The 26,735-nt window shown below is 41.9% G+C and overlaps 2 protein-coding genes across 2 annotated transcripts in view; both read left to right on the top strand.

The window, feature by feature from the left end:
* Positions 1 to 427: 427 nt before the first annotated feature.
* On the top strand, positions 428 to 11,899 carry LOC135465975 (signal peptide, CUB and EGF-like domain-containing protein 2). Its single transcript, XM_064743361.1, has 10 exons — positions 428 to 530; positions 1,313 to 1,417; positions 1,870 to 1,992; positions 3,288 to 3,392; positions 3,799 to 3,921; positions 6,512 to 6,616; positions 7,048 to 7,173; positions 8,543 to 8,671; positions 10,806 to 10,910; positions 11,772 to 11,899. Exons 1-10 carry the CDS (start codon positions 428 to 430, stop codon positions 11,897 to 11,899), a joined length of 1,152 nt encoding a protein of 383 aa, XP_064599431.1.
* A 1,162-nt stretch (positions 11,900 to 13,061) lies between these two features.
* Positions 13,062 to 26,735, top strand: part of LOC135465965 (fibrillin-3-like) — a 36,865-nt gene continuing 23,191 nt past the window's right edge. Inside the window, exons 1-9 of the mRNA XM_064743351.1 lie at positions 13,062 to 13,554; positions 15,421 to 15,543; positions 16,374 to 16,478; positions 18,056 to 18,109; positions 18,911 to 19,033; positions 19,190 to 19,318; positions 21,329 to 21,481; positions 22,795 to 22,920; positions 25,503 to 25,607. Of these exons, the coding sequence (XP_064599421.1) occupies positions 13,062 to 13,554; positions 15,421 to 15,543; positions 16,374 to 16,478; positions 18,056 to 18,109; positions 18,911 to 19,033; positions 19,190 to 19,318; positions 21,329 to 21,481; positions 22,795 to 22,920; positions 25,503 to 25,607 (1,411 nt within the window). The remainder of the gene's footprint in view (positions 13,555 to 15,420; positions 15,544 to 16,373; positions 16,479 to 18,055; positions 18,110 to 18,910; positions 19,034 to 19,189; positions 19,319 to 21,328; positions 21,482 to 22,794; positions 22,921 to 25,502; positions 25,608 to 26,735) is intronic.

The following is a 26,735-nucleotide window of genomic DNA, read 5'->3' as shown; positions in this document are numbered from 1 at the left end:
GTATTTTTATATTGGTATACGTGGAGGTTTTTCCATCCAGGAATATTCCTCAGTAATCTTTAGTAAAACACCAGTGAAATAAATGTTTGTATCATTATTATTGAAATCTTCTCGGACATATTGCCATGCCCTTACTCTCATCTGCCTCAATGTCATTTAATTTTTCAATGTATTTCCTTTCCAAAAGAGCGGCCATAGAATATCGCATATCGACGTGCCATAGGTGCTGTGAAGGTTGGACAAGCGAGGGCACCTCCAGCAACTGTGACATTGGTAAGTAATGAGGGCACCTCCAGCAACTGTGACATTGGTAAGTAATGAGGGCACCTCCAGCAACTGTGACATTGGTAAGTAATGAGGGATCCTTCAGCAACTGTGATATTGGTAAGCAATGAAGATCCTTCAGCAACTGTGATATTGGTAAGTAATGAGGGATCCTTCAGCAACTGTGATATTGGTGAGCAATGAAGGCTTCCCCAGTAGGTGTGATATTGGAAAGCAATCAGAGGTTCTCAACAGCTGTGATATTGGTGAGCAATGACGATTTCTCCTGCCACTGTGAGGGTTTCTCCAGAAACTGTGATTTTGGTATAACAAAGGATCTATATCTGTACAAAGACGAACAAGGTCTCCTTTCATGCCGCCTTTACGACAAAAGGGATCATTTCAGTTCTGTTATTATGAATTATCCTTATTTAGGTAGTAATATACCAAAGGGTCCTGCATATGGCGTATACATATCTCGCCTTGTAGCATTTGTCAGATCTTACGTAAATTGTGATGACTTTAATCTGCGCCACAAGTTGTTAGTTCAAAAATTAGTTTGTCAAGGATAATCCATCAAACGCCTTCATTCGAAGTTTCTCAAATTTTACAATGAGTATTACACTCTCGTTGGCAGGTATAGACAGAGCGTTCAGAATTTCTGGCGATCTGCATTGTGATCAACCACATAGACGGCGCTGTTATCCTTATAAACATATCTATCGCGTACGTGGTATTTAACAACACAGATGGCGCTGGTTGCCGCTTTTATACAGACCAGCATGTCATGTGTAACATCATAGATGGCGCCTCTTTTAGTATGAGATCCTTACATATTAACGGGATAGACGTAGTCGTCCGTTACTTTTGAATCACAATCTGTTCGATTAAGGTCTGTAACGCTCGTTATTTTCATACTGTATCTAATACCGCTAAACCTGGGGCTAGGGGCCGTAAAAGCCAACCATGCCCATTACATCTGCATGATGCCTTTATGAACAGTTGCAATCAAAGCGCGACTGAGACACCTTGTTTAATTGTTTTTCAGCCATATGCTACAGTAACCCAGCAGGACAATGTCTGAACGATGGCAAATGTGTGCGTCCGGACGAGTGTGACTGTCCCAGCGGTACACAGCTGCCTATGTGTGAAGGTAAGATTCCGTATAGATTACACATGCGGTTTATGTTCCTGTTAAAACACACACACATCCAAGTACATACGGTTTATGTACCTGTTAAAACACACACAAATCGTTGTCTGTGGTATGATCCTCAGGTAGGCCAAGCAAGGCTTTGTTAATTAACAAACCCATATAACAGTTGAATGTAAATAACTCGGCTGGTCGGACATTATAAGTAGGATTCAGTCATAAGGTAGGTTAAGTTAAAAATCAAAGGATTTGTTTGGTGTCTGGATCTGTTACGCAGCTGGACGGGTAGATAATTTACCATACGGACCTGCAGGGAGCTACGAACAGAAGACGCCAACTAATCTGTCTGAAAACAAGACATAGGCCAGCATATACACTTCTTTACATGTACGGGGGCATGTGCATGCCTTTTACCATAATAAATTACTAACGGGCTTTTTTTCTGTGTACAGACATTGACGAATGCAATACCACTAATGGCGGCTGTACTGATAGGTGTGTGAACTCGGTGGGGACCTATCACTGCGAATGTGACGCCCCTAAGGATCTGCTGGCGGATCTGAAATCTTGTGCATGTGAGTGGGCGGATACATTGGAGAGCGTCTAGCTTATGGATCATTTACATGTGTACCATGCATATATGCCACTTATGTTATACGAGTTTGAATAGGCTATATAGATTTATACTGGTGTACACGGAAAAGAAAAAACAAAAAAAATGTTCTTCATATTCTTGATGAGAACGAAAGTTTGAAATTGCAGTTGGAATACAACGATGTGAGAACGAAAGTTTGAAATTGCAGTTGGAATACAATGATGTGAGAACGAAAGTTTGAAATTGCAGTTGGAATACAACGATGTGAGAATGAAAGTTTGAAATTGCAGTTGGAATACAATGATGTGAGAACGAAAGTTTAAAATTGCAGTTGGAATACAACGATGTGAGAACGAAAGTTTGAAATTGCAGTTGGAATACAACGATGTGAGAATGAAAGTTTGAAATTGCAGTTGGAATACAATGATGTGAGAACGAAAGTTTAAAATTGCAGTTGGAATACAACGATGTGAGAACGAAAGTTTGAAATTGCAGTTGGAATACAACGATGTGAGAATGAAAGTTTGAAATTGCAGTTGGAATACAATGATGTGAGAACGAAAGTTTGAAATTGCAGTTGGAATACAACGATGTAGAAAACTTGGAAGGTTTTTGTTTTTTCATACCTGTTTTCCATATCGAAAAATTCAATTTGTCGCCTCTTTATATGGGCAAATGTTTAACTTCTTCAAAACTTATAATAATTATTTCCAATCTCTTGTAAATAATCAAAAATTAATTACATTTTACTTCAAGCTTAAACAATTATATTTATCACTGGAATTACTTTATTTATGATCAGTGTTATGTATTGGAAAGTTGATCATTTACTACAAAATATCCTTAGATCTGGACAGTGAGGTGTATAAACCAATGGCGGAGAAGCAAGGTGTATCATACGCTGGTTTTGTACTTGGGCTCTAGAATTAATTCCGCTGCTCCTTGTACACGTGTTACGGTCATCCGACTTTCGCTTTCACTTTTAATCCGGTGCAAAAGTAATGTGGCGGTAACCTCAAGATAACAGTTTATATATGTCTGGCCTGGTAAACTTTTCACATACGAAGTTAGTTTGACTGAAGAAAGAAAACGGGTAGAAATATGGTTCAGTGGGAAATTCTCTATACCCACAGTAAATTATGAATATGTCTTCAATAAATCTGCTTATTGAATTTGTGAAAATGAAATAAGTTCGACCAGAGCCTGAATTAATTATGACACATTTGGTAGAGGAACTGTGAAATGGCTGATTGTGCTGATGTCGTTCCACTACAGTTCGTTGCTTTGATGAGCCGACAGGCACCTGTGCTAATGGTGGAGTGTGTGTGGACAATGACGTATGTGACTGTCCAGATGGAACAACCAGCCCGCGTTGTGAAGGTGAACACAAGCAAGATAAATCAATGGAATTGTTTAAGATGAAGACATTCCTTCATAAACAAACTTACTGTTACTTTATGTTTATATTTGATAACACATGTTGTTCACTGTTATAAACTGGGGGAAGCAGAGGTGTATACTTGGAGGTCTATCCCTAGCCTTTCAATCTGTTGCCCCTTGAATAATAAAGTAAGCAGTAATTTTTGGTTTGTTTTGTTAAATATATAATTGTTGGCGTGTATATGGGCCATATTTGAAATATGTTAACATCTCTGTACAATGAAGAAGTTCACGTGTGCTGGCATGCTGTTAAATATCCATGTTTATTTCTTCAAAACTATTTAAAGATACAGGTAAGACTGAATAGAATCCATTGTATCAATCAGCACTGGTGATTGCTTGACAGATATTGACGAGTGTCATTCTGCTGAGAACATCTGTGAACACACCTGTGTTAATGTGCCTGCATCATTCCACTGCACCTGTCTCAAGGGCTACGAGGTCCTGGAGGACTTGCACTCTTGTGCACGTGAGTACTGCTGTTTCTACAGCAGATTTAAACATTGTGGTGTTTCAGTCCGGGGCAATTTCGAAACAACATTTATACTGAAAATGAAATGACTTACATTTGATTGAATGTATGGTACAAACCTTTATAAATGAGGGGAAACCATATATATATATATATATATATATATCTGGTGTACCACAGCCTTGTCAGCCTTGTGTAATACTATCCGCCTGCTATATAACACCCATGTGTAGTATTATCTGTCTGTTATATAACAGCCATGGGTAGTATTATCTGTCTGTTATATAACAGCCATGTGTAATAGTATATATCTGATATACCACAGCCTTGTCAGCCTTGTGTAATACTATCTGTCTGCTGTATAACAGCCATGTGTAGTATTATCGGTCTGTTATATAACAGCTATGTGTAGTATTATCTGTCTGTTATATAACAGCCATGTGTAATGGTATATATCTGGTATACCACAGCCTTGTCAGCCTGGTGTAATACTATCTGTCTGCTATATAACGGCCATGTGTAGTATTATCGGTCTGTTATATAACAGCTATGTGTAGTATTATCTGTCTGTTATATAACAGCCATGTGTAATAGTATATATCTGATATACCACAGCCTTGTCAGCCTTGTGTAATACTATCTGTCTGCTGTATAACAGCCATGTGTAGTATTATCTGTCTGTTATATAAGAGACATGTGTAGTATTATCTGTCTGTTATATAACAGCCATGTGTAATAGTATATATCTGGTATACCACAGCCTTGTCAGCCTGGTGTAATACTATCTGTCTGCTATATAACGGCCATGTGTAGTATTATCGGTCTGTTATATAACAGCTATGTGTAGTATTATCTGTCTGTTATATAACAGCCATGTGTAATAGTATATATCTGATATACCACAGCCTTGTCAGCCTTGTGTAATACTATCTGTCTGCTGTATAACAGCCATGTGTAGTATTATCGGTCTGTTATATAAGAGACATGTGTAGTATTATCTGTCTGTTATATAACAGCCATGTGTAATAGTATATATCTGATATACCACAGCCTTGTCAGCCTTGTGTAATACTATCTGTCTGCTGTATAACAGCCATGTGTAGTATTATCTGTCTGTTATATAAGGGACATGTGTAGTATTATCTGTGTGTAATATAACAGCCATGTGTAATGGTATATATCTGGTATACCACAGCCTTGTCAGCCTGGTGTAATACTATCTGTCTGCTATATAACAGCCATGTGTAGTATTATCGGTCTGTTATATAACAGCCATGGGTAGTATTATCTGTCTGTTATATAACAGCCATGTGTAATAGTATATATCTTGTATACCACAGCCTTGTGTAATACTATCTGTCTGCTATATAACGGCCATGTGTAGTATTATCTGTCTGTTATATAACAGCTATGTGTAGTATTATCTGTCTGTTATATAACAGCCATGTGTAATAGTATATATCTGATATACCACAGCCTTGTCAGCCTTGTGTAATACTATCTGTCTGCTGTATAACAGCCATGTGTAGTATTATCGGTCTGTTATATAAGAGACATGTGTAGTATTATCTGTCTGTAATATAACAGCCATGTGTAATAGTATATATCTGGTATACCACAGCCTTGTCAGCCTGGTGTAATACTATCTGTCTGCTATATAACAGCCATGTGTAGTATTATCGGTCTGTTATATAACAGCCATGGGTAGTATTATCTGTCTGTTATATAACAGCCATGTGTAATAGTATATATCTTGTATACCACAGCCTTGTGTAATACTATCTGTCTGCTATATAACGGCCATGTGTAGTATTATCTGTCTGTTATATAACAGCTATGTGTAGTATTATCTGTCTGTTATATAACAGCCATGTGTAATAGTATATATCTGATATACCACAGCCTTGTCAGCCTTGTGTAATACTATCTGTCTGCTGTATAACAGCCATGTGTAGTATTATCGGTCTGTTATATAAGAGACATGTGTAGTATTATCTGTCTGTAATATAACAGCCATGTGTAATAGTATATATCTGATATACCACAGCCTTGTCAGCCTTGTGTAATACTATCTGTCTGCTGTATAACAGCCATGTGTAGTATTATCGGTCTGTTATATAACAGCCATGGGTAGTATTATCTGTCTGTTATATAACAGCCATGTGTAATAGTATATATCTGGTATATTACAGTTTTGTGTAATACCATCTGTCTGCTATGTAACAGCCATGTGTAATACTATGTGTCTAGTATATAACAGCCTTGAGCAGTACTATCTGTCTTGTATATAACAGCCATGTGTTACACATTCTGTCTTTTATATAGCACCCATGTGTTATATTATCTGCCGGGTATAGATCAGCCATGTGTAATACTGTCTGTCTTGTATATTATAACATATCTGTGGTATGTTACGGCTGTGTGTAACACACTCTGTGTGATATGTTACGGCTGTGTGTAACACACTCTGTGTGATATGTTACGGCTGTGTGTAACACGCTCTGTGTGATATGTTATAGCTATGTGTAACACAATCTGCATGGTATCTTGCAGCTGTACGTTACACTTTCTGTCTGGAATGTTACAGCTGTGTGCTTTCATATGACTCCTGGAACCTGTCTCAATTCTCATAAATGCTCTGCACCTGACGAGTGCAGCTGCTCTGAGGGGTATGAGCTGCCCATGTGTGAAGGTAAGTAAACCAGTCATCGAAAGGCAAGACGGATTAAGGTGTTAAAGATACCGGTACATTGTTGTTGACATGTATAATCACAACAGGTGAGTTTTTTAATCAGTGTAGACAAGAGTTATTATTTCGTCGAAAGCACCTCAGATTTTATGCACTGAAAGATAAAGGCAATTTGACAAATATTCAAGTGAAAGCTACGCCTCTACCTGAAGATGGTTGTTAAGTTGCATTTAGTTTGGATCTGAGGAGATGATGATAAATGAGTGGACAGATGAGCATTTGTGCCTAATGTTCAACTGCCCTTGTTTAGTGTCTGAGAAATGCTCACACGTGGTGTGTAAAGTCTACCGGTACATGATATTAACACCGACATACAAACAACTAAACAGCAGACAATATCTGAAAAGTATATTTTTTCCTTTCGATTTTTCTAGACAAGGACGAATGCCTGGACACAAAATCTCACGCCTGTCGTCAGCTGTGTATTAATGAGCTGGGATCATACAGGTGTGACTGTAAAATAGGCTATGTGCTGGCTGCAGACGAGGTCTCGTGTGACGGTGAGTACCATTTACAACCGTTACCGATCACTGCATGTATGTTAACTGTCATGACGATGGCTGCAGACGAGGTTTCGAGTGACGGTGAGGAGCCTTCATAGTCGTTACTGGTCACTGCATGTATGTTAACCGTCATGATGCTGGCTGCAGACGAGGTCTCTTGTGACGGTGAGTACCATTTACAACCGTTACCGATCACTGGATGTATGTTAACCGTCATGATGCTGGCTGCAGACGAGGTCTCGTGCGACGGTGAATAGCCTTCACAGTCGTTACCGCTCACTGCATGTATGTTAACCGTCATGATGCTGGCTGCAGACGAGGTCCCGTGCGACGGTGAATAGCCTTCACAGTCGTTACCGCTCACTGCATGTATGTTAACCGTCATGATGCTGGCTGCAGATGAGGTTTCGTGTGACGGTGAGGAGCCTTCATAGTCGTTACCGCTCACTGCATGTATGTTAACCGTCATGATGCTGGCCGCAGACGAGGTCTTGTGTGATGGTGAGGAGCCTTCATAGTCGTTACCGATCATTGCATGTATGTTATCCTCCATGACGATGGCTGCAGACGAGGTCTCGTGTGACGATGAGGGGACTTCACAATCGTTACCGCTCACTGTATGTATGTTAAGTGCCACGATGTTAGGTGATGAGATGTTTATATGGTAATTTATTTCATGATATCACAGATTACCATGACAGTATGCCACAACCGTGTATGGGATGATAATTTGTCATAATGTTATGGCAGTGTATTCTACGATAATTTGTGTGATGATAAGTACTTATGATAGCTTGCAACGACAATATAGATCATGACCATGCACATGTCTGTCATGACAATATGGAAAATGACCATGCACATGTCCGTCACAACAGTGTGGATCATGATCATGAACATGTCTGTCATGACATTGTGGATCGTGATCATGCACATGTCTGTCATGACATTGTGGATCATGATCATGCACATGTCTGTCATGACAATAATGATCATGTACATGCCTGTCATGACAGCATAGACCATGACCGTACACATGTGTCTCATGACAATATATATCATGATCATGTACATGTCTGTCGTGACAATACTGATCACGACCATGCACATCTGTGTCATGACAATATAGATCGTGACCATGCACATGTTTTTCGTGACAATATAGATCACGACGATGCACATGTCTGTCGTGACAATATAGATCACGACGATGCATATGTCTGTCATGAAAATATAGACCATGACGCTGTACATGCCTGTCTTGACAACATAGAGCATGACCGTGCACATGTGTGTCATAACAATATAGATTACGTATTGATGCCACATATACACGTATCACCTGCCTTGTTATCTGTACCCACAGATGTGGATGAATGTGTGGGTGAGCCAGCAAATGGAAACTGTACAGAGATATGTGAAAATGTCCCAGGAACCTTCAACTGCCTGTGTAACGATGGCTACCAACTGATGGCTGATCAGATCAGCTGCGAGGGTGAGAGTTTGTAAACACTTTTTATTGAACTTTTGCCTTAAATTTTAAGATTTGACTTTTCACTGGTCCTTTTGATGACCAATGCACCATTTGCCACAATTGACGTCACTGACACCTCTGACATAGTGGTAATTGTATGCTGAATTATGTAAATTGACAAAATCTCTGAGAGCAATACTTAACAACATGATTGTGACAGGTTTTTTTATCATGTTGACAGATATCGACGAATGCAACACTAATCAGCACGATTGCGAGTTTCAATGCGAGAATATTCCAGGATCATTCAAATGTACCTGTGCAGATGGATTGGGGTGGAGCCAATCAGAACAAATGTGTAAACGTACGTTTAACAGCGTTTGTATAACGTTTTCAGAAGCTATTGCATTAATTCGGTCATGTACGTGTATGCCCTCTACAACTGTAACCCCCATGAATTCGGTCATGTACTTGTATGCCCTCTACAACTGTAACCCCGATGAATTCGGCCATGTACATGTATGCCCTCTACAACTGTAACCCCGATGAATTCGATCATGTACATGTATGTCCTCTACAACTGTAACCCTGATGAATTCGGCCATGTACATGTATGCCTTCTGCAACTATAACTCCCATGAATTCAGTCATGTACATGTATGCCCTCTACAGCTGTAACCCCGATGAATTCGGCCATGTACACGTATGCCCTCTCCAACTGTAACTCCCATGAATTCGGTCATGTGCATGTATGCCCTCTACAACTGTGACCCCGATGAATTCGGCCATGTACATGTATGCCCTCTCTAACTGTAACTCTCATGAATTCGGTCATGTACATGTATGCCCTCTACAACTGTAACCCCGATGAATTCGGCCATGTACTTGTATGCCCTCTACAACTGTAACTCCCATGAATTCGGTCATGTACATGTATGCCCTCTACAACTGTAACCCCGATGAATTCGGTCATGTACATGTATGCCCTCTACAACTGTAACCCCGATGAATTCGGCCATGTACATGTATGCCCTCTACAACTGTAACCCCGATGAATTCGGTCATGTACATGTATACCCTCTACAACTGTAATCCCGATGAATTCGGACATGTACACGTATGCCCTCTCCAACTGTAACTCCCATGAATTCGGTCATGTACATGTATGCCCTCTCCAACTGTAACTCCCATGAATTCGGCCGTGTACACGTATGCCCTCTACAACTTTAACTCCCATGAATTCGGTCATGTACATGTATGCCCTCTACAACTGTAACTCCCATGAATTAGGTCATGTACATGTATGCCCTCCCCAACTGTAACTCCCATGAATTCGGTCATGTACATGTATGCCCTCTACAACTGTAACCCCGATGAATTCGGCCATGTACATGTATGCCCTCTACAACTGTAACCTCGATGAATTCGGTCATGTACATGTATGCCCTTTACAACTGTAACCCCGATGAATTCGGCCATGTACATGTATGCCCTCTACAACTGTAACCCCGATGAATTCGGTCATGTACATGTATGCCCTCTACAACTGTAATTCCGATGAATTCGGACATGTACACGTATGCCCTCTCCAACTGTAACTCCCATGAATTCGGTCATGTACATGTATGCCCTCTCCAACTGTAACTCCCATGAATTCGGCCGTGTACACGTATGCCCTCTACAACTTTAACTCCCATGAATTCGGTCATGTACATGTATGCCCTCTACAACTGTAACTCCCATACATTCGGTCATGTACTTGTATGCCCTATACAACTGTAACTCCCATGAATTCGGTCATGTACATGTATGCCCTCCCCAACTGTAACTCCGATGAATTCGGTCATGTACTTGTATGCCCTCTACAACTGTAACTTCCACCTTCCTGATTATTAGACCGACATGTTGTTGCTTACTTTTACCTTAATACTCATACAACAACATGATATTTCATACAGCAATATTTTAGTAAAAAATTCTCCATTTGCAAATCAGCGTATAAACACCTAATGTATAAAATTACTCATGTGAGTTTAAAGAGTACTGTGTAGCAGAGAAACTTCGTGTAAAATGTTACGTGTGGCCTGATTGAACTGAATGGGGGTTGTTACTTACATGTATGACATACTTACTCTGTATATCTGGAACATTTCAGCTGTGTGTTTTGCTGAAGAGCCTGGGTTCTGTCCTAATCAAGGCACCTGTGTCAGTCCAGGTGTCTGTGAGTGTCAGCCAGGATATAGTGGGCACAATTGTTCAGGTGAGTGTCTGTTAGCGTATGGTGAGGAGAGGGACAACCTTAGCAGTGGACATGCTATTATTACCTGTACACGTACATCGTACATGTATGGTGAGGAGAGGGACAACCTTAGCAGTGTACATGTTATTATTACCTGCACAGGTACATGTCACACGTATGGTGAGGAGACGGACAACCTTAGCAGTGTACATGTTATTATTACCTGTACACGTACATCTCACACGTATGGTGAGGAGAGGGACAACCTTAGCAGTGGACATGCTATTATTACCTGTACAGGTTCTGAATAACTTCATTCCCTTGATATTAATGAAAGTTACGAACCTTGTTGATCGCCCAGCTGTGTTGACACAGTGATTACTTAGACTTTTACAACCTTGATATTAATGAAGGGTAAGGACCTTGTTGATCGCCCAGCTGTGTTGACACAGTGATTACTTAGACTTTTACAACCTTGATATTAATGAAGGGTAAGGACCTTGTTGATAGTCCAGCTGTCTTGACACAGTGATTACTTAGACTTTTACAACCATGATATTAATGAAGGGTAAGGACCTTGTTGATAGTCCAGCTGTCTTGACACAGTGATTACTTAGACTTTTACAACCTTGATATTAATGAAGGGTAAGGACCTTGGTGATAATTCAGTTGTGTTGACAGTGATTACATACACCTTCACAACCTTGATATTAATGAAGGGTAAGGACCTTGGTGATAGTCCAGCTGTCTTTACACAGTGATTACATACACCTTCACAACCTTGATATTAATGAAGGGTAAGGACCTTGTTGATAGTCCAGCTGTCTTGACACAGTGATTACTTACATCTGTTTTATGTTTTTTCTATTTTATGATCTATAGACACAGACGAATGTGCCAGCAATAACGGGGGCTGCGAATTCAGCTGTGTCAATGAAGTGGGATCATTTTTCTGTGACTGTTTTGATGGCTTTACCCTCATTGTGGAGGACAACACCTGTGAAGGTTAGGGTATTGCGAAGCCTTTCATCAACACCTGCCCTGATGGTGCACTTGTAGTCCTGAAGAATTGTTACGGAAATTAGAACATATGAAAAATGGGCAGTTTAAAGAGGAAAAAGAATTAGATGCAGCCTTGGTGTAGTGATGGTAATTGTAAGCTTGTTTGATTGTTATTGTTCATGACATGGACGGTTCTAGCTACATGGACTGTTCCAGATACATGGACTGTTCATGACATGGACGGTTCAAGCTACATGGACTGTTCCAGCTACATGGACTGCTCTAGCTATATGGACTGTTCCAGCTACATGGACTGTTCTAGCCACATGGACTGTTCTAGCTACATGGACTGTTCATGACATGAGCGGTTCTAGATACATGGACTGTTCTAGCTGCATGGACTGCTCTAGCTACATGGACTGCTGTATTTATTTATTTATTTATTTGATTAGTGCTTTACGCCGTACTCAAGGATATTTCACTTATACGACGGCGGCCTGCATTATGATGGGAGGAAACCGGGTAGAGCCGCACAACGACCGCATTGGTGAGAGACTCCTTGGTCATTACGCTGCGCTAGCGCGCTCACCGACTGAGCCAAGGAGGCCCCTGGACTGCTCTGTTCATGACATGGACGGTTCTAGCTACATGGACTGTTCTGGTTACATGGACTTTTCTGGCTACATGGAATGCTCTAGCTACAAGGACTGCAGTAGCTACATGGGCTATTCTGGCTGCATGGACTGCTTTAGCTACATGGACTGTTCTAGCTACATGGACTGTTCTAGCTACATTGACTGCTCTAGCTACATGGACTGTTCTAGTTACATGGACTGTTCCAGTTACATGGACTGTTCTAGCTACATGGATTGTTCTAGTTACATGGACTGTTCCAGTTACATGGACTGTTCTAGTTACATGGACTGTTCCAGTTACATGGACTGTTCTAGTTACATGGACTGTTCCAGTTACATGGACTGTTCTAGTTACATGGACTGTTCTAGTTACATGGACTGTTCCAGTTACATGGACTGTTCTAGTTACATGGACTGTTCTAGTTACATAGACTGTTCCAGTTACATGGACTGTTCTAGCTACATGGACGCTTCTAGTTACATGGACTGTTCTAGTTACATGGACTGTTCCAGTTAAATGGACTGTTCTAGTTACATGGACTGTTCTAGTTACATGGACTGTTCCAGTTACATGGACTGTTCCAGTTACATGGACTGTTCCAGTTACATGGACTGTTCTAGTTACATGGACTGTTCTAGTTACATGGACTGTTCTAGTTACATGGACTGTTCCAGTTACATGGACTGTTCCAGTTACATGGACTGTTCCAGTTACATGGACTGTTCTAGTTACATGGACTGTTCTAGTTACATGGACTGTTCTAGTTACATGGACTGTTCTAGCTACATGGACTGTTCTAGTTACATGGACTGTTCTAGTTACATGGACTGTTCTAGTTACATGGACTGTTCCAGTTACATGAACTGTTCCAGTTACATGGACTGTTCTAGTTACATGGACTGTTCCAGTTACATGGACTGTTCCAGTTACATGGACTGTTCCAGTTACATGGACTGTTCCAGTTACATGGACTGTTCTAGTTACATGGACTGTTCCAGTTACATGGACTGTTCTAGCTACATGGATTGTTCTAGCTAAATGTAACCCTTAATGTTACATGTACTGTATGGCATAACACGTATCCTGCTGACAAATTAAAAGTGGAGCCAGGGAGGTATTTCCCTTGGTATTATAAAGTAAAGCCACATGTGTAAAGAATTTATTGAGAATTGATTTCATGGCATTAGTTGTGGTCATTATACATACATATATTTTCATCATTACATTTACTTTATGAGTTTAGTGTTGTGATTGCTCTACTGGATCACATGTGCTTTATGACTTTAGTGTTGTTATTGCTCTTCTGGATCACATGTACTTTATGACTTTAGTGTTGTCATTGCTCGACTGGCTCACATATGCTTTATGACTTTAGTGTTGTGATTGCTCTTCTGGATCACATGTACTTTATGACTTTAGTGTTGTGATTGCTCTACTGGATCACATGTACTTTATGACTTCGGTGTTCAGATTGCTCACATGTACTTTATGGCTTTATTGTTTTCATTGCTCGACTGGATCACATATGCTTTATGACTTTAGTGTTGTCATTGCTCTTCTGGATCACATGTACTTTATGACTTTAGTGTTGTGATTGCTCGACTGGATCACATGTGTTTTATGACTTTAGTGTTGTGATTGCTCTTCTGGATCACATGTGCTTTATGACTTTAGTGTTGTCATTGCTCGACTGGATCACATGTGCTTTATGACTTTTGTGTTGTGATTGCTCTACTGGATCACATGCACTTTATGACTTCGGTGTTCAGATTGCTCACATGTACTTTATGACTTTAGTGTTGTCATTGCTCGACTGGATCACATGTGCTTTATGACTTTAGTGTTGTGATTGCTCGACTGGATCACATGTACTTTATGACTTCGGTGTTCAGATTGCTCACATGTACTTTATGACTTTAGTGTTGTGATTGCTCGACTGGATCACATGTGCTTTATGACTTTAGTGTTGAGATTGCTCTTCTGGATCACATGTACTTTATGACTTTAGTGTTGTGATTGCTCTACTGGATCACATGTACTTTATGACTTTTGTGTTGTGATTGCTCTACTGGATCACATGTACTTTATGACTTTAGTGTTGTGATTGCTCGACTGGATCACATGTACTTTATGACTTTAGTGTTGTGATTGTTCGACTGGATCACATGTACTTTATGACTTTAGTGTTGTGATTGCTCGACTGAATCACATGTACTTTATGACTTTAGTGTTGAGATTGCTCTTCTAGATCACATTTGGTTTATGACTTTAGTGTTGTGATTGCTCGACTGGATCACATGTACTTTATGACTTTTGTGTTGTGATTGCTCTTCTGGATCACATGTACTTTATGACTTTTGTGTTGTGATTGCTCGACTGGATCACATGTGCTTTATGACTTTTGTGTTGTGATTGCTCGACTGGATCACATGTGCTTTATGACTTTTGTGTTGTCATTGCTCGACTGGATCACATGTGCTTTATGACTTTAGTGTTGAGATTGCTCTTCTGGATCACATGTACTTTATGACTTTAGTGTTGTGATTGCTCTTCTGGATCACATGTACTTTATGACTTTAGTGTTGTGATTGCTCTACTGGATCACATGTGCTTTATGACTTTAGTGTTATGATTGCTCTACTGGATCAGATTACTTTATGACTTCAGTGTTCAGATTGCTCTACTGGATCACATGTACTTTATGACTTAAGTGTTGTGACTGGATCACCGGAAAACCATGAAGCCTAGAGTGGAGAAGTTCCAACCTGGCAGAAACACACTGCTCTTCTAGGGCTTGTGTTTTCTTTTCTGCTTTCATCAGTGCCACTTTTGACATCTGTTATTATCGGACTGTGGTCTAAATTTAATTGTTTGTATGGCTATGTTGGAGCAGACCTGAACGAGTGTGAATTGAACAGCAGCCTATGTGAACTGGAGTGTATGAACCTGTATGGGAGCTATGCGTGTTCCTGTGAGGATGGCTTCGGCTGGGACAAGCGCACCATGAGCTGTAAACGTAAGATAATCTCAGCTGTAACCATATGTCTATGTATTTATTTTATTTGCGTTTTATGCCATTTTCAAGAATATTTCACTTACACGACGGCGGCCAGCATTATGGTTGGAGGAAACCTGCCAGATCCCGGGGGAACCCACAACCATCCATAGGTTGCTGGCAGGAGAGGAAGCCAGCATTAGCTGGACTTGAACTCACGGTACTGTAACCATATGAGCTGTAAACGTAAGATACATGTAGCCTCAGCTATAAACATATGAGCTGTAAAAATAAGATAACCTTCATTTGTAATCATACAAAGGAAAGAAAACCGCAGTTATGATCATATGAGCTGTAAAAGTAAGATAACATCAGATGTACTCAAATGATAACATGAGCCGTAAACGTAGAATGCCCTCCAATGGTGTAATCCAATGGCAATACAGATGTAAACTGTGATGTAAACATGTACATCTATTCTTCACAAGTTCCAAGTAAATGACATTATGCGTTGTAACCGTATGGTCATATGATCTGTAACAACAATCACTTGATCTGCAACCATATAAGTCGTATGAGCTGTAACTATTTATTCACTTGAGCTGTAACCACCGTCACATGAGCAGTGACCATATATTCCCATGATCTGTAGCCACACACTTGATCTGTAACCATATAGTCACATGAGCTGTAACTGCATAGTCACATGAGCTGTAATCATGGAGTCACATGAGCTGTAACCATATAGTCACAAGAGCTGTAACTATATAGTCACAAGAGCTGTAACCATATAGTCACAAGAGTCGTATACTATAGATTTTTCTCCATACAATGTATATTTGTTGTTTCAGCTGTGTGTTTTGGAGCCACCCCCGGGGACTGCCTGAATGGAGGGATGTGTTTGGCCCCTGGGGAGTGCTCCTGTCTGGAGGGATACTCACTACCCCAGTGTGAAGGTATGCCCCACACACGCACAAACACACACACACAAACACATTCACACAACCATGCGCAGATACACACTCACATGCACACTGATTCACACAACCATACGCAGATACACACTCACATGCACACTCATTAACACAACCAAACACAGATACACACTCACACGCACACTCATTCACACAACCAAACGCAGATACACACTCACACGCACACTCATTCACACAACCAAACGCAGATACACACTCACATGCACACTCATTCACACAACCATACGCAGATATTGACTCACAAGCACACTCATTCACACAACCTTACGCAGATACACACTCACATGCACTCTCACTTTATTGAATGCACCCGATTCGAAGGCGGTGGATCCACGCTCACACTTTAGACCTTAAAAGAGGAAGGTGTATCTTGGCGTTTAGCATTAAGGGGTTAGTGCAACGACTGGTTAACCCATGACAGTATAATAGCTCGGGCGGGGAGGCTTACTTGACCACTCACCCACTCATACTATTAAATGTTACAGTTATCTGCTGGTTTCTCTCAGCCATGGGACTAAGAAATACTTCCTCACTGTGTATGGCGGAAGATGACTGATATTGTGAGATAGTGTGTGAAAAGCCAGTTATAAAACTACAGTTTGTAACTCCAAGCAGATGCACTGTCTCACTAATGAAACATGAAGTTGGTTATTTCCCCTTAGTAGCTAGTGCTTCACTGGCTCCCAAAGCATGGCCAGTATCCTGACCTAAACTTTGTGAACTCGAGGTTTTAATGAACGGTTGGATTTCACTGAACTAGCAAATCGGTTGTAAAATAAACTGCTTTACAAATTGAACTGAATAAGGAGGTGGGTTGAATGTCTTCTGGTTTGTGGGAACTTCTGTGCTTGTATTTTTGTATTGTACCGAATCCCATTTATTTGAGTTGTACATGTTTCTTCTTGAACTTGTCAGGTCCTTGGTGAGGTTGTGTACATGTGTTTGTCTATGTATGTGCTATATCCTCTATTTTAACATGTGTTCGACTACATATATGGTATATCCTCTTTTTTAACATTAGGTTAGGTTATGTACATGTGTGTGACTAGGTTAGGTTGTGTACATGGATTTGACTACATATATGTTATATTCCCTATCTCAACTGGCTGTGTACCACTGATCTATTTTAGACATTAGGTTAGGTCTGTGTTAGTACTGCTCAGTGTATCGCCTGTCTCAACTGGCTGTGTACCACTGATCTATTTCAGACATTAGATTAGGTTGTGTACATGTGTGTGACTCTGCGTTCGCACTGCTCAGTGTATCTCCTATCTCAAATGGCTGTGTTTCACGGATCTATTTCAGACATTAGGTTAGGTCTGTGTTAGTACTGCTCAGTGTATCCCCTATCTAAACTGGCTGTGTATCACTGATCTATTTCAGACATTACGTTAGGTCTGTGTTGTTACGGCTCAGTGTATCGCCTGTCTCAACTGGCCGTGTTTCACGGATCTATTTCAGACATTAGGTTAGGTCTGTGTTATACTGCTTAGTGTATCCCCTATCTCAACTAGCTGTGTATCACGGATCTATTTCAGACATTAACGAGTGTGGGAACTTCTCCCTGTGTGGCGTCAGTGTGACTCTCTGTGGTAAGTCGGCCATATTTGTGTGGGAACTTCTCGTAATGTGGCGTCAGTGTGACTCCCTGTGGTAAGTCGGTCATATTTGTGTGGGAACTTCTCCCTATCTGGCGTCAGTGTGAGTCTCTGTGGTAAGTCGGCCATATTTGTGATTTCCATCTATTTAGTTATTTGAAATTTTTGGCTTGTCATCGAGCAGAAAACGACTGATAACCTATGTACATTAACCTAAGACTGTATTTCTGTAATGAAATATACAGGAACTAATAAGCAACGTAAGGAATATCTGTGTGTTTATCGTGTCGTGGTGATATCTGAGTTGTTATAGTGTTGTGGGCATACCTGTCTACTGTGTTCTAGGGATATGTGTGTGTTTATCGTGTTGTGGGGCTATCTGTGTGTTTCACGTGTTGTGCGGATATCTCTTTATTTATGGTGTTGTGGGGATAACGGTGTGTGTTTCATGGTGTGGAGATTTGTTTGTGTTTGTTGTGTTGCAAGGATTTGCGTGATGATTGTTGTGTTGCGTGGACTTGCGTGATGATTGTTGTGTTGCGTGGATTTGTGTGATGATTGTTGTGTTGCGTGGATTTGCGTGATGATTGTTGTGTTGCGTGGATTTGCGTGATGATTGTTGTGTTGCGTAGATTTGTGTGATGATTTTTGTGTTGCGTGATTTGTGTGATGATTGTTGTGTTGCGTGGATTTGCGTGATGATTGTTGTGTTGTGAGGATTTGTGTCATGATTGCTTTTTACAAAGGCTACTATAGTGTATGATAAATTCATGAGACACTCTTGTTCCATTGCAGACGTGGATGAATGTGCAGGGACAGCGTCTGTGTGTGAACTGGGCTGTGACAACCTACCAGGCACCTACAGGTGTGACTGTGAGCAAGGTTACTCCTGGGTGGCTGTCCTTAAGGCCTGTAAAGGTAAGAACCTGGGCTGTCACAACCTGCCCAGCGCTTACAGGTGTGACTGTGAGCAGGGTTATTCCTGGGTGGTCGTCCTTAAGGCCTTTAAAGGTACATTGTAAGTACGGGGGCTATCACAACCTTTCCAACACCTACAGGTGTGACTGTGAGCAGGTTACTCTTGGGTGGCTGTCCTTAAGGCCTGTGAAGGTAAATACCAGGACTGTCACAACCTGCCAGGCTCATTCAGGTGTGACTGTGAGCAGGGTTATTCCTGGGTGGTCGTCCTTAAGTCCTGTGAAGGTAAGTACCTGCTCTGTCACAACCTGCCAGGCACCTAGAGGTGCGACTGTGAGCAAGGTTATTCCTGGGTGATCGTCTTTAAGGCCTGTAACGGTACATTGTAAGTACGGGGGCTATCACAAACCTTTCCAACACCTACAGGTGTGACTGTGAGCAGGTTACTCTTGGGTGGCTGTCCTTAAGGCCTGTAAAGGTAAGTACCTGGGCTGTCACAACCTGCCAGGCACCTACGTGTGACTATGAGCAGGGTTATTCCTGGGTGGTCGTCCTTAAGGCCTGTAAAGGTAAATACCAGGACTGTCACAACCTGCCAGGCTCATTCAGGTGTGACTGTGAGCAGGGTTATTCCTGGGTGGTCGTCCTTGTCCTGTGAAGGTAAGTACCTGGGCTGTCACAACCTGCCAGGCACCTAGAGGTGCGACTGTGAGCAAGGTTATTCCTGGGTGGTCGTCCTTAAGGCCTGTATACAATGTAAGTACCTGGGCTGTCACAACCTTCCCAACACCTACAGGTGTGACTTTGAGCAGGCTACTCTTGGGTGGCTGTCCTTAAGGCCTGTAAAGGTAAGTACCTGGGCTGTCACAACCTGCCAGGCTCTTACAGGTGTGACTGTGAGCAGGGTTACTCCTGTTGTTGTCGTTTTTAAGGTCTGTAAAGGTACAAAGTACATGTAAGTGACTGGGTTACTCCTGGATGGTCCGCCCTTAAGGCATTTAAAGGTAAGATAAACCTGACTGCTGTGACAGAAGTTAAAACTTTTTAGCTGGGCATTTAAAGGGCAGTCATTGACAAAAGACCATCCAGTTAGATCACTGGTACTTGTAGCTCTATCAGAAGTATTGGATGCTCTGATAGAAACAGACGGGTCGCGTAATCAGTGTTTATGAGCTGTCTGTAGGATCTAGTGGTCATTGGTGGAGGTGTGTCTTCATCAGTATGCACAGCTATTTCATATTTAGAGCGTGGCTAAAAAGTATTCAGGATTTTCATGGTGAAAACCTTTACAACAACAACAACAATCTGTACTAGCTATTATTACGATCATGCTCACCTTTCACGAGGACTCACGAGCTGTCTGTACATGTACGCCTATATGATGATATCAGGATTCACGAGCTGTCTGTACATGTAGGCCTATATGATCCCATCAGGACTCACGAGCTTTCTGTACATGTACACCTATATGATCCCTTCAGGATTCACGAGCTGTTTTGTACATGTAGGCCTATATGATGACATCAGATTTTACGAGCTGTCTGTACATGGGAGACCTCAGAATAACGACAGGAAATGGTGTTTAGATGACAGTAAAACAGACCTCAGACTCTCGACAGGAATGGTGTTTAGATGGCAGTAAGATAGACCTCAGACTTAGGGAAAGGAAATGGTGTTTAGATAGCGGTAAGACCGACCTCAGACTAGGAAAGGAAATGGTGTTTAGATAGCGTAAGACAGACCTCAGACTTAGGAAAGGAAATGGTGTGTTTAGATGGCGGTAAGACAGATCTCAGACTTAGGAAAGGAAATGGTGTTTAGACAGCGGTAAGACTACTAACACACACGGACGAAGCATTAACTAACCTCTTGTATGTGACTGAACCTGGCCGACTAAATCCTTGCGTCAAAGTCAGAGGGGTTTATTACAAACTGGACATGCACTAAATCTGACAGAACCACACCGTTCTCACCCTCCTGTTGTTACATGATTTCATTTATTTCTCTGATTGGTGTTTAACTTATATGACGGGGACCAGCATTATTGTGGGAGGAAACCGGACATAGCCGTAGAGAAACCCACGACCATCCGCAGGTTGCTGGAAGACCTTCCCACTTACGGCCGGAGAGGAAGCAAGCATGAGCTCGATTTGAACTTACAGCGACCACATTTATGGAGCCTCCTGGTCATTGCGCCGTGCTGGCGTGCTAACCCCCTCGGCCACGGAAGCCCCCGTTATTACATCAACCTTTACATGTAAATGAATTTTTTATATGATAATGGTATTGTTGTAGCCGTTTGTGGACAGGAAGAGCCAGGTGTGTGTCCGAATGGTGGGGTCTGTGAGACACCAGGGGTATGTAGCTGCGCCGATGGATACGAGGGAAATGACTGCGCAGGTAAATCTTTGATGATAATTAATAGAGAGATCCGTATTGACAGCACAGGTAAGTCTTTGATGATAATTAATAGAGAGATCCGTATTGACAGCACAGGTAAGTCTTTGATGATAAGATGTGGTTACTTTATTCCCATTCATCACATAAGATATGGTAATATATGATAATTTATCGCCCCCCCCCCCCCAAAAAAAAAAACATATTAAGGTGTGGATGGCGGGGGGTGGGTGACTATACTGGGATCATCCTGTCTGTCTGTCCGTCTGCCTGTAGACACAATTTTTATCCATGCATCTCCTCCCAAACTACTGCAACATACATCTTGCCTATCATCTGACCTTGTACATGCTTAAGTTTAATGGCAATGGTCCCATCGAATTCAGAATCAGCCCCATTTTAGGACTTCGTGTAATAGTGCCTTTCCGTGAATTTGGATTTTGTCCAAGCAACTCTTCCTAAAGTACAGAACCTAATCCATGAATCGTAGAATACATCTTCCCTATCATTTAAATTTCTGCATGTTTTAGTTTAATTACAATCAGGTAATTATTTTCACAACTATTGCGGTTCAAGTACGTAGTGCAGTACTATATTGCACACAGATTTTGTCCATGCACCGCCTGCTTAAGTATTGCACTGATGTCCCAGACACTTGGTGTATATCTTTCTATCATCTAAGCATATCTACATGCGTACTAATAACCTGATTATTATTAGGACTCCCCACGGTTACCCCCATTCAGGTACACAGCGTAATAATGCTTTTCATGCATACAGCTAAAGGGGCAAGCTGGAGACATATTTCATTATCATGATGTTGTACTCAATGTTCTGTTTCTCACTATGCATATAGTTTTATTCATTTTTGAAATGTTTGGGGTTTGAAGGTGTGTGGGGGGGGGGGGCTGGGATTGGCTTTTGATTGTCCGGATTGTAGTTTCTTCAGTCTGCAAAGGTTAGAAACAATGTACATGTAATATGACCTTGAAATGTTAAGCGTCTTCTTATTAAAGGTTTCTAGTATTTTGCGGTCCTATTTGCCAAGTGTTACCATGTGACCTAAAGTTTTCTTAATAATCCACCAGAAAGGAATGAAAATTTCGAAAAAAGTGCATTTATAGAAGCCTATGAATGTCATAAAATACCATGTTTGGTGCTGAAACATTATTTTTTCAGGGGGATGTCAACCTACCTCCCGTACAATCTCAAAACACCTGTCCAAGGTCAATAGAACTGTAGAGATCAGGCAAAAAAGAAAACGAGAAAAATTGGCAGATATTGCAAAGTGATGAATACATGTGATAGTTTTTGTACTTCATCCTTAAGTCTCTCAAGCATGACTTGTTTCTCTTTTCCCACAGATATTGACGAGTGTGAGCGAGGCATTGCTGGCTGCTCCTCCGAGACCTGTGAAAACACCCGCGGTTCCTACCTGTGCAGGTGTGATGATGGATTCCTCTGGAACCCCAAACACGCCTCTTGCTTAGGTAAGCCTGCAACCCCATTCACGGCTCCTACTAAGGTGAGAGTGGGACCCCATAACACGCCCTTTGTAAAGTAAGACTGAGATCCATTCATGCCTCTTGCATGGGTAGGACTGAATCTCATACATGCCTCATGCTTACATGTAGTTAAGACTGGGGCCTTATTACACACCCCCTCTTAGGTACGACTGGGACCTCATACACCCCTCCTGCTTAGTTACGACTTGAACCCCAAGCACCCTTCCTGCTTAGGTAGGACTAGGACCCAATATACGCCTCCTGCTTTGGAAGACTTGAACCATATACACGCCTCCTGCTCAGGTACCACTGGGACCCCATACACCCCTCCTGCTTAGGTAAGTCTGGGCCTCATAAACACCTCTTGCTTGGTTAGGACCAGTCCTACCTGATACACACCTCCTGCTTTGGAAGACTGGAACCCCATACACGCCTCCTTCTTAGGTAAGACTGCGACCCCATACACGCATCCTGCCTAGGTAAGAATGAGACCCCATTCACGCCTCATGCTTATGAAAGACTGGAACCCCATACACGCCTCCTGTTTAGGTATGACTGAAACCTCATACACGCCTCCTGCTTCGGTAAGATTTGAACTCTATAGACGCCTCTTGTTTTGGGAAGACTGGAACCCCATACATGCCTCCTGCTTAGGTAAGACTGGGACCCCATACATGCGCCCTGCTTAGGTAAGACTGGGACCCCATACACGCCTCCTGCTTAGGAAAGACTGGGACCCCATATACGCCTTCAGCTTAGGTAAGACTGGTACCCCATATACGCCTCCTGCTTAGGTAAGGGTTGAACTTCATACACCCTTCCTGCTTTGGGAAGATATGAACCACATACACGCCTCCTGCTGAAGTAAGACTGGACCTCATACACACCTCCTGCTTAGCTAGGACCAGTCCTACCTCATACACGCTTCCTGCTTTGGGAAGACTTGAACCTCATACACGCTTCCTGCTTCGGTAAGACTTGAACTCCATACACGCCTCTTGCTTTGAGAAGACTGGAACCACATACACGCCTCCTACTGAGGTAAGACTGGTACGCCATATACGCCTCCTGCTTAGTAGGACTGAAACCCCTTACACGCCCTCTTGCTCATGTAGGACTGGGACCACATACACGCCTCCTCCTTCGGTAAATCTTGAGTTGCATACACGCCTCTTCCTTTGGGAAGACTGGAACCCCATACATGCCTCCTGCTTAGGTAAGACTGGGACCCCATACGCGTCCCCTGCTTATGAAAGACTGGGACGCCATACGCGCCCCCTGCTTAGGAAAGACAGGGACCCCATACATGCCTCCTGCTTAGGTAAGACTGGGACCCCATACATGCGCCCTGCTTAGGTAAGACTGGGACGCCATACGCGCCCCCTGCTTAGGAAAGACTGGGACCCCATACAGGTCTCCTGCTTAGGTAAGACTGGAACCCGAAACATGTCTACTACTTAGGTAGGGCCGGGACCCCATTTATGCCCTTCCTTTGGTAAGACTTGAACCCCATACACGCCCCCTGCTTAAGTATCACTGAGACCCCAGTCATGTATCTGCTTAGGTAGGACTGGAACCCATGAAGACCTCCTGTTTAATTTAGACTAGAACTCCATACACAAGCAGTATTTATAATAAGCAGACACAACATATGTACAGTGTTTATAATAAGCAGACACAACATATGTTCAGAGTTAATAATAAGCAGACACAACATATGTACAGTATTTATAATAAGCAGACACAACATATGTTCAGTGTTTATAATAAGCAGACACAACATATGTTCAGTGTTTATAATAAGCAGACACAACATATGTTCAGTGTTTATAATAAGCAGACACAACATATGTACAGTGTTTATAATAAGCAGACACAACATATGTTCAGAGTTAATAATAAGCAGACACAACATATGTACAGTGTTTATAATAAGCAGACACAACATATGTACAGTGTTTATAATAAGCAGACACAACATATGTACAGTGTTTATAATAAGCAGACACAACATATGTACAGTGTTTATAATAAGCAGACACAACATATGTACAGTATTTATAATAAGCAGACAGAACATATGTTCAGTGTTTATAATAAGCAGACACAACATATGTACAGTGTTTACAATATTTATTTATTTATTTATTTGATTGGTGTCTTACGCCGTAGTCAAGAATATTTCACTTATACGATGGCGACCAGAATTATGGTGGGAGGAAACGAAGCAGAGACCGGGGGAAACCCACAATCATCCACGTGTTGCTGAAAAACCGTCCCACGTAATGTGTTTATAATATTTATTTATTTATTTATTTGATTGGTGTTTTAGGTCGTACCCAAGAATATTTCGCTTATACGACGGCGGCCAGCATAAGGGTGGGAGGAAGCCAGGCAGAGCCAATCCGCAGGCTGCTGCCAGACCTTCCCACTTACCGGTGTTTATAATAAGCAGACACAATATATGTACAGTGTTTTTAATAAGCCGACACAATATATGTACAGTGATTATAAGCATGACGTGAATAAGTACATGTATTGTAATCTACCTGTTCTTCTCTCGCCAGCTGACTGCGGGGGACCAGATTCAGGAGGCTGCTCAAACGGAGGCACCTGTAAATCCCCAGGGGAGTGTGTGTGTGCTCCGGGCTACGCAGAGCCAGACTGCACAGGTAAGAGTTCTGAACTGCAGTCAGAGTCAGACTGTATATATAAGAGCTCTAAATTGCAGTTGGAGCCAGACTGTACAGGTCAGAGTCTACTGTACAGGCGAAGGCTCTAAACTGCAGTCGGAATCAGACTGTACAGGTAAGAGCTCTAACCTGCAGTAGGAGCCAGACTGTACAGGTAAAACCTCTAAACTGCAGTCTGAGCCAGACTGTACAAATAAGAGCTCTGAAATGCAGAGCCAAAGACAGAGCCAGAGCCAAACTGTACAGGTAAGAGCTCTGAACTGCAGAGCCAGAGCCAGAGCCAGACTGTACACATAGGGAATTGTTCTCGCCCAAAAGCAAATTGACTGGATGATTTCTCGTACTCAGGGCGTACTCTGTCTCTCCTCTGGGCGTTCTCTTGAGGGACTCCTCATTTGCTCTGGTCGTACAATTTACCTACGTGTGGAGGTCTGCCGGTCGGCCTGGTCACTGTCGATACAATATACATCCTTCAGTGGCTGTCTGCTGTGTTTACCTTTCGTGTTGTGTCAACGAATTCAGTCGAGCAAAACTCCATTCTCGTGCGTTAATTTAGGCCGATAATATACAACTAGCGCATATCTGAAAAGACAAAGAAAAATGTCAACATCTGTGGTTTTTGCCTTCTTGTATGCTGATATATATTATCCCGTAATAACTGCACAATTGAATTCTCAACGAAGCCGCATCGTTGCTTTAAGCTGACACAGTTCTAACAAAACGATCAAATTCAGTAGGAGGCTCCATAATCGCCTTAGACTGAACAGACAGGTAAACGTATCACTTGGTGCTATGACGTAGGTATTACGTAATGCATGTATGAAGGCGAGAGGGACCGCCAGACAGAAGTCTGACACGGGGACACTGAACCGTAAGAAAACTATTCTTGTACACAAAGCGTATGTCCATTCTTTCCCGACCTGGATGATTACCGAGCTCTCACATAGACAGTTCTCGTTAAGATCTTTATGTTAAAACGAACGTAGGCCTACAGCTAGCCTGATTACTTTACCTAATCATACATTTAGCGTCCAATCACCAGCGAACAAAGTCAGAGCCAGAATGTCCATGTGAGGGCTCTAAAGTTGGGCTCTAAACTCTAGGGCC

The sequence above is a fragment of the Liolophura sinensis genome, chromosome 1 (assembly GCF_032854445.1).
Source record: "Liolophura sinensis isolate JHLJ2023 chromosome 1, CUHK_Ljap_v2, whole genome shotgun sequence".
Lineage (NCBI taxonomy): Eukaryota > Metazoa > Mollusca > Polyplacophora > Chitonida > Chitonidae > Liolophura > Liolophura sinensis.
Note: the sequence above shows the minus strand (reverse complement) of the source record. Positions and strands in the feature narration are given on the sequence as shown.

Bases quoted from the DNA above. Each gene is read 5' to 3' on its own strand.
- LOC135465975 (XM_064743361.1), top strand. From the start codon at position 428: ATGAGGGATCCTTCAGCAACTGTGATATTGGTGAGCAATGAAGGCTTC. The intron at 1,993-3,287 runs GTGAGTGGGCGG...GTTCCACTACAG, and splicing joins GGATCTGAAATCTTGTGCAT to TTCGTTGCTTTGATGAGCCG. The intron at 7,174-8,542 runs GTGAGTACCATT...CTGTACCCACAG, and splicing joins AGACGAGGTCTCGTGTGACG to ATGTGGATGAATGTGTGGGT.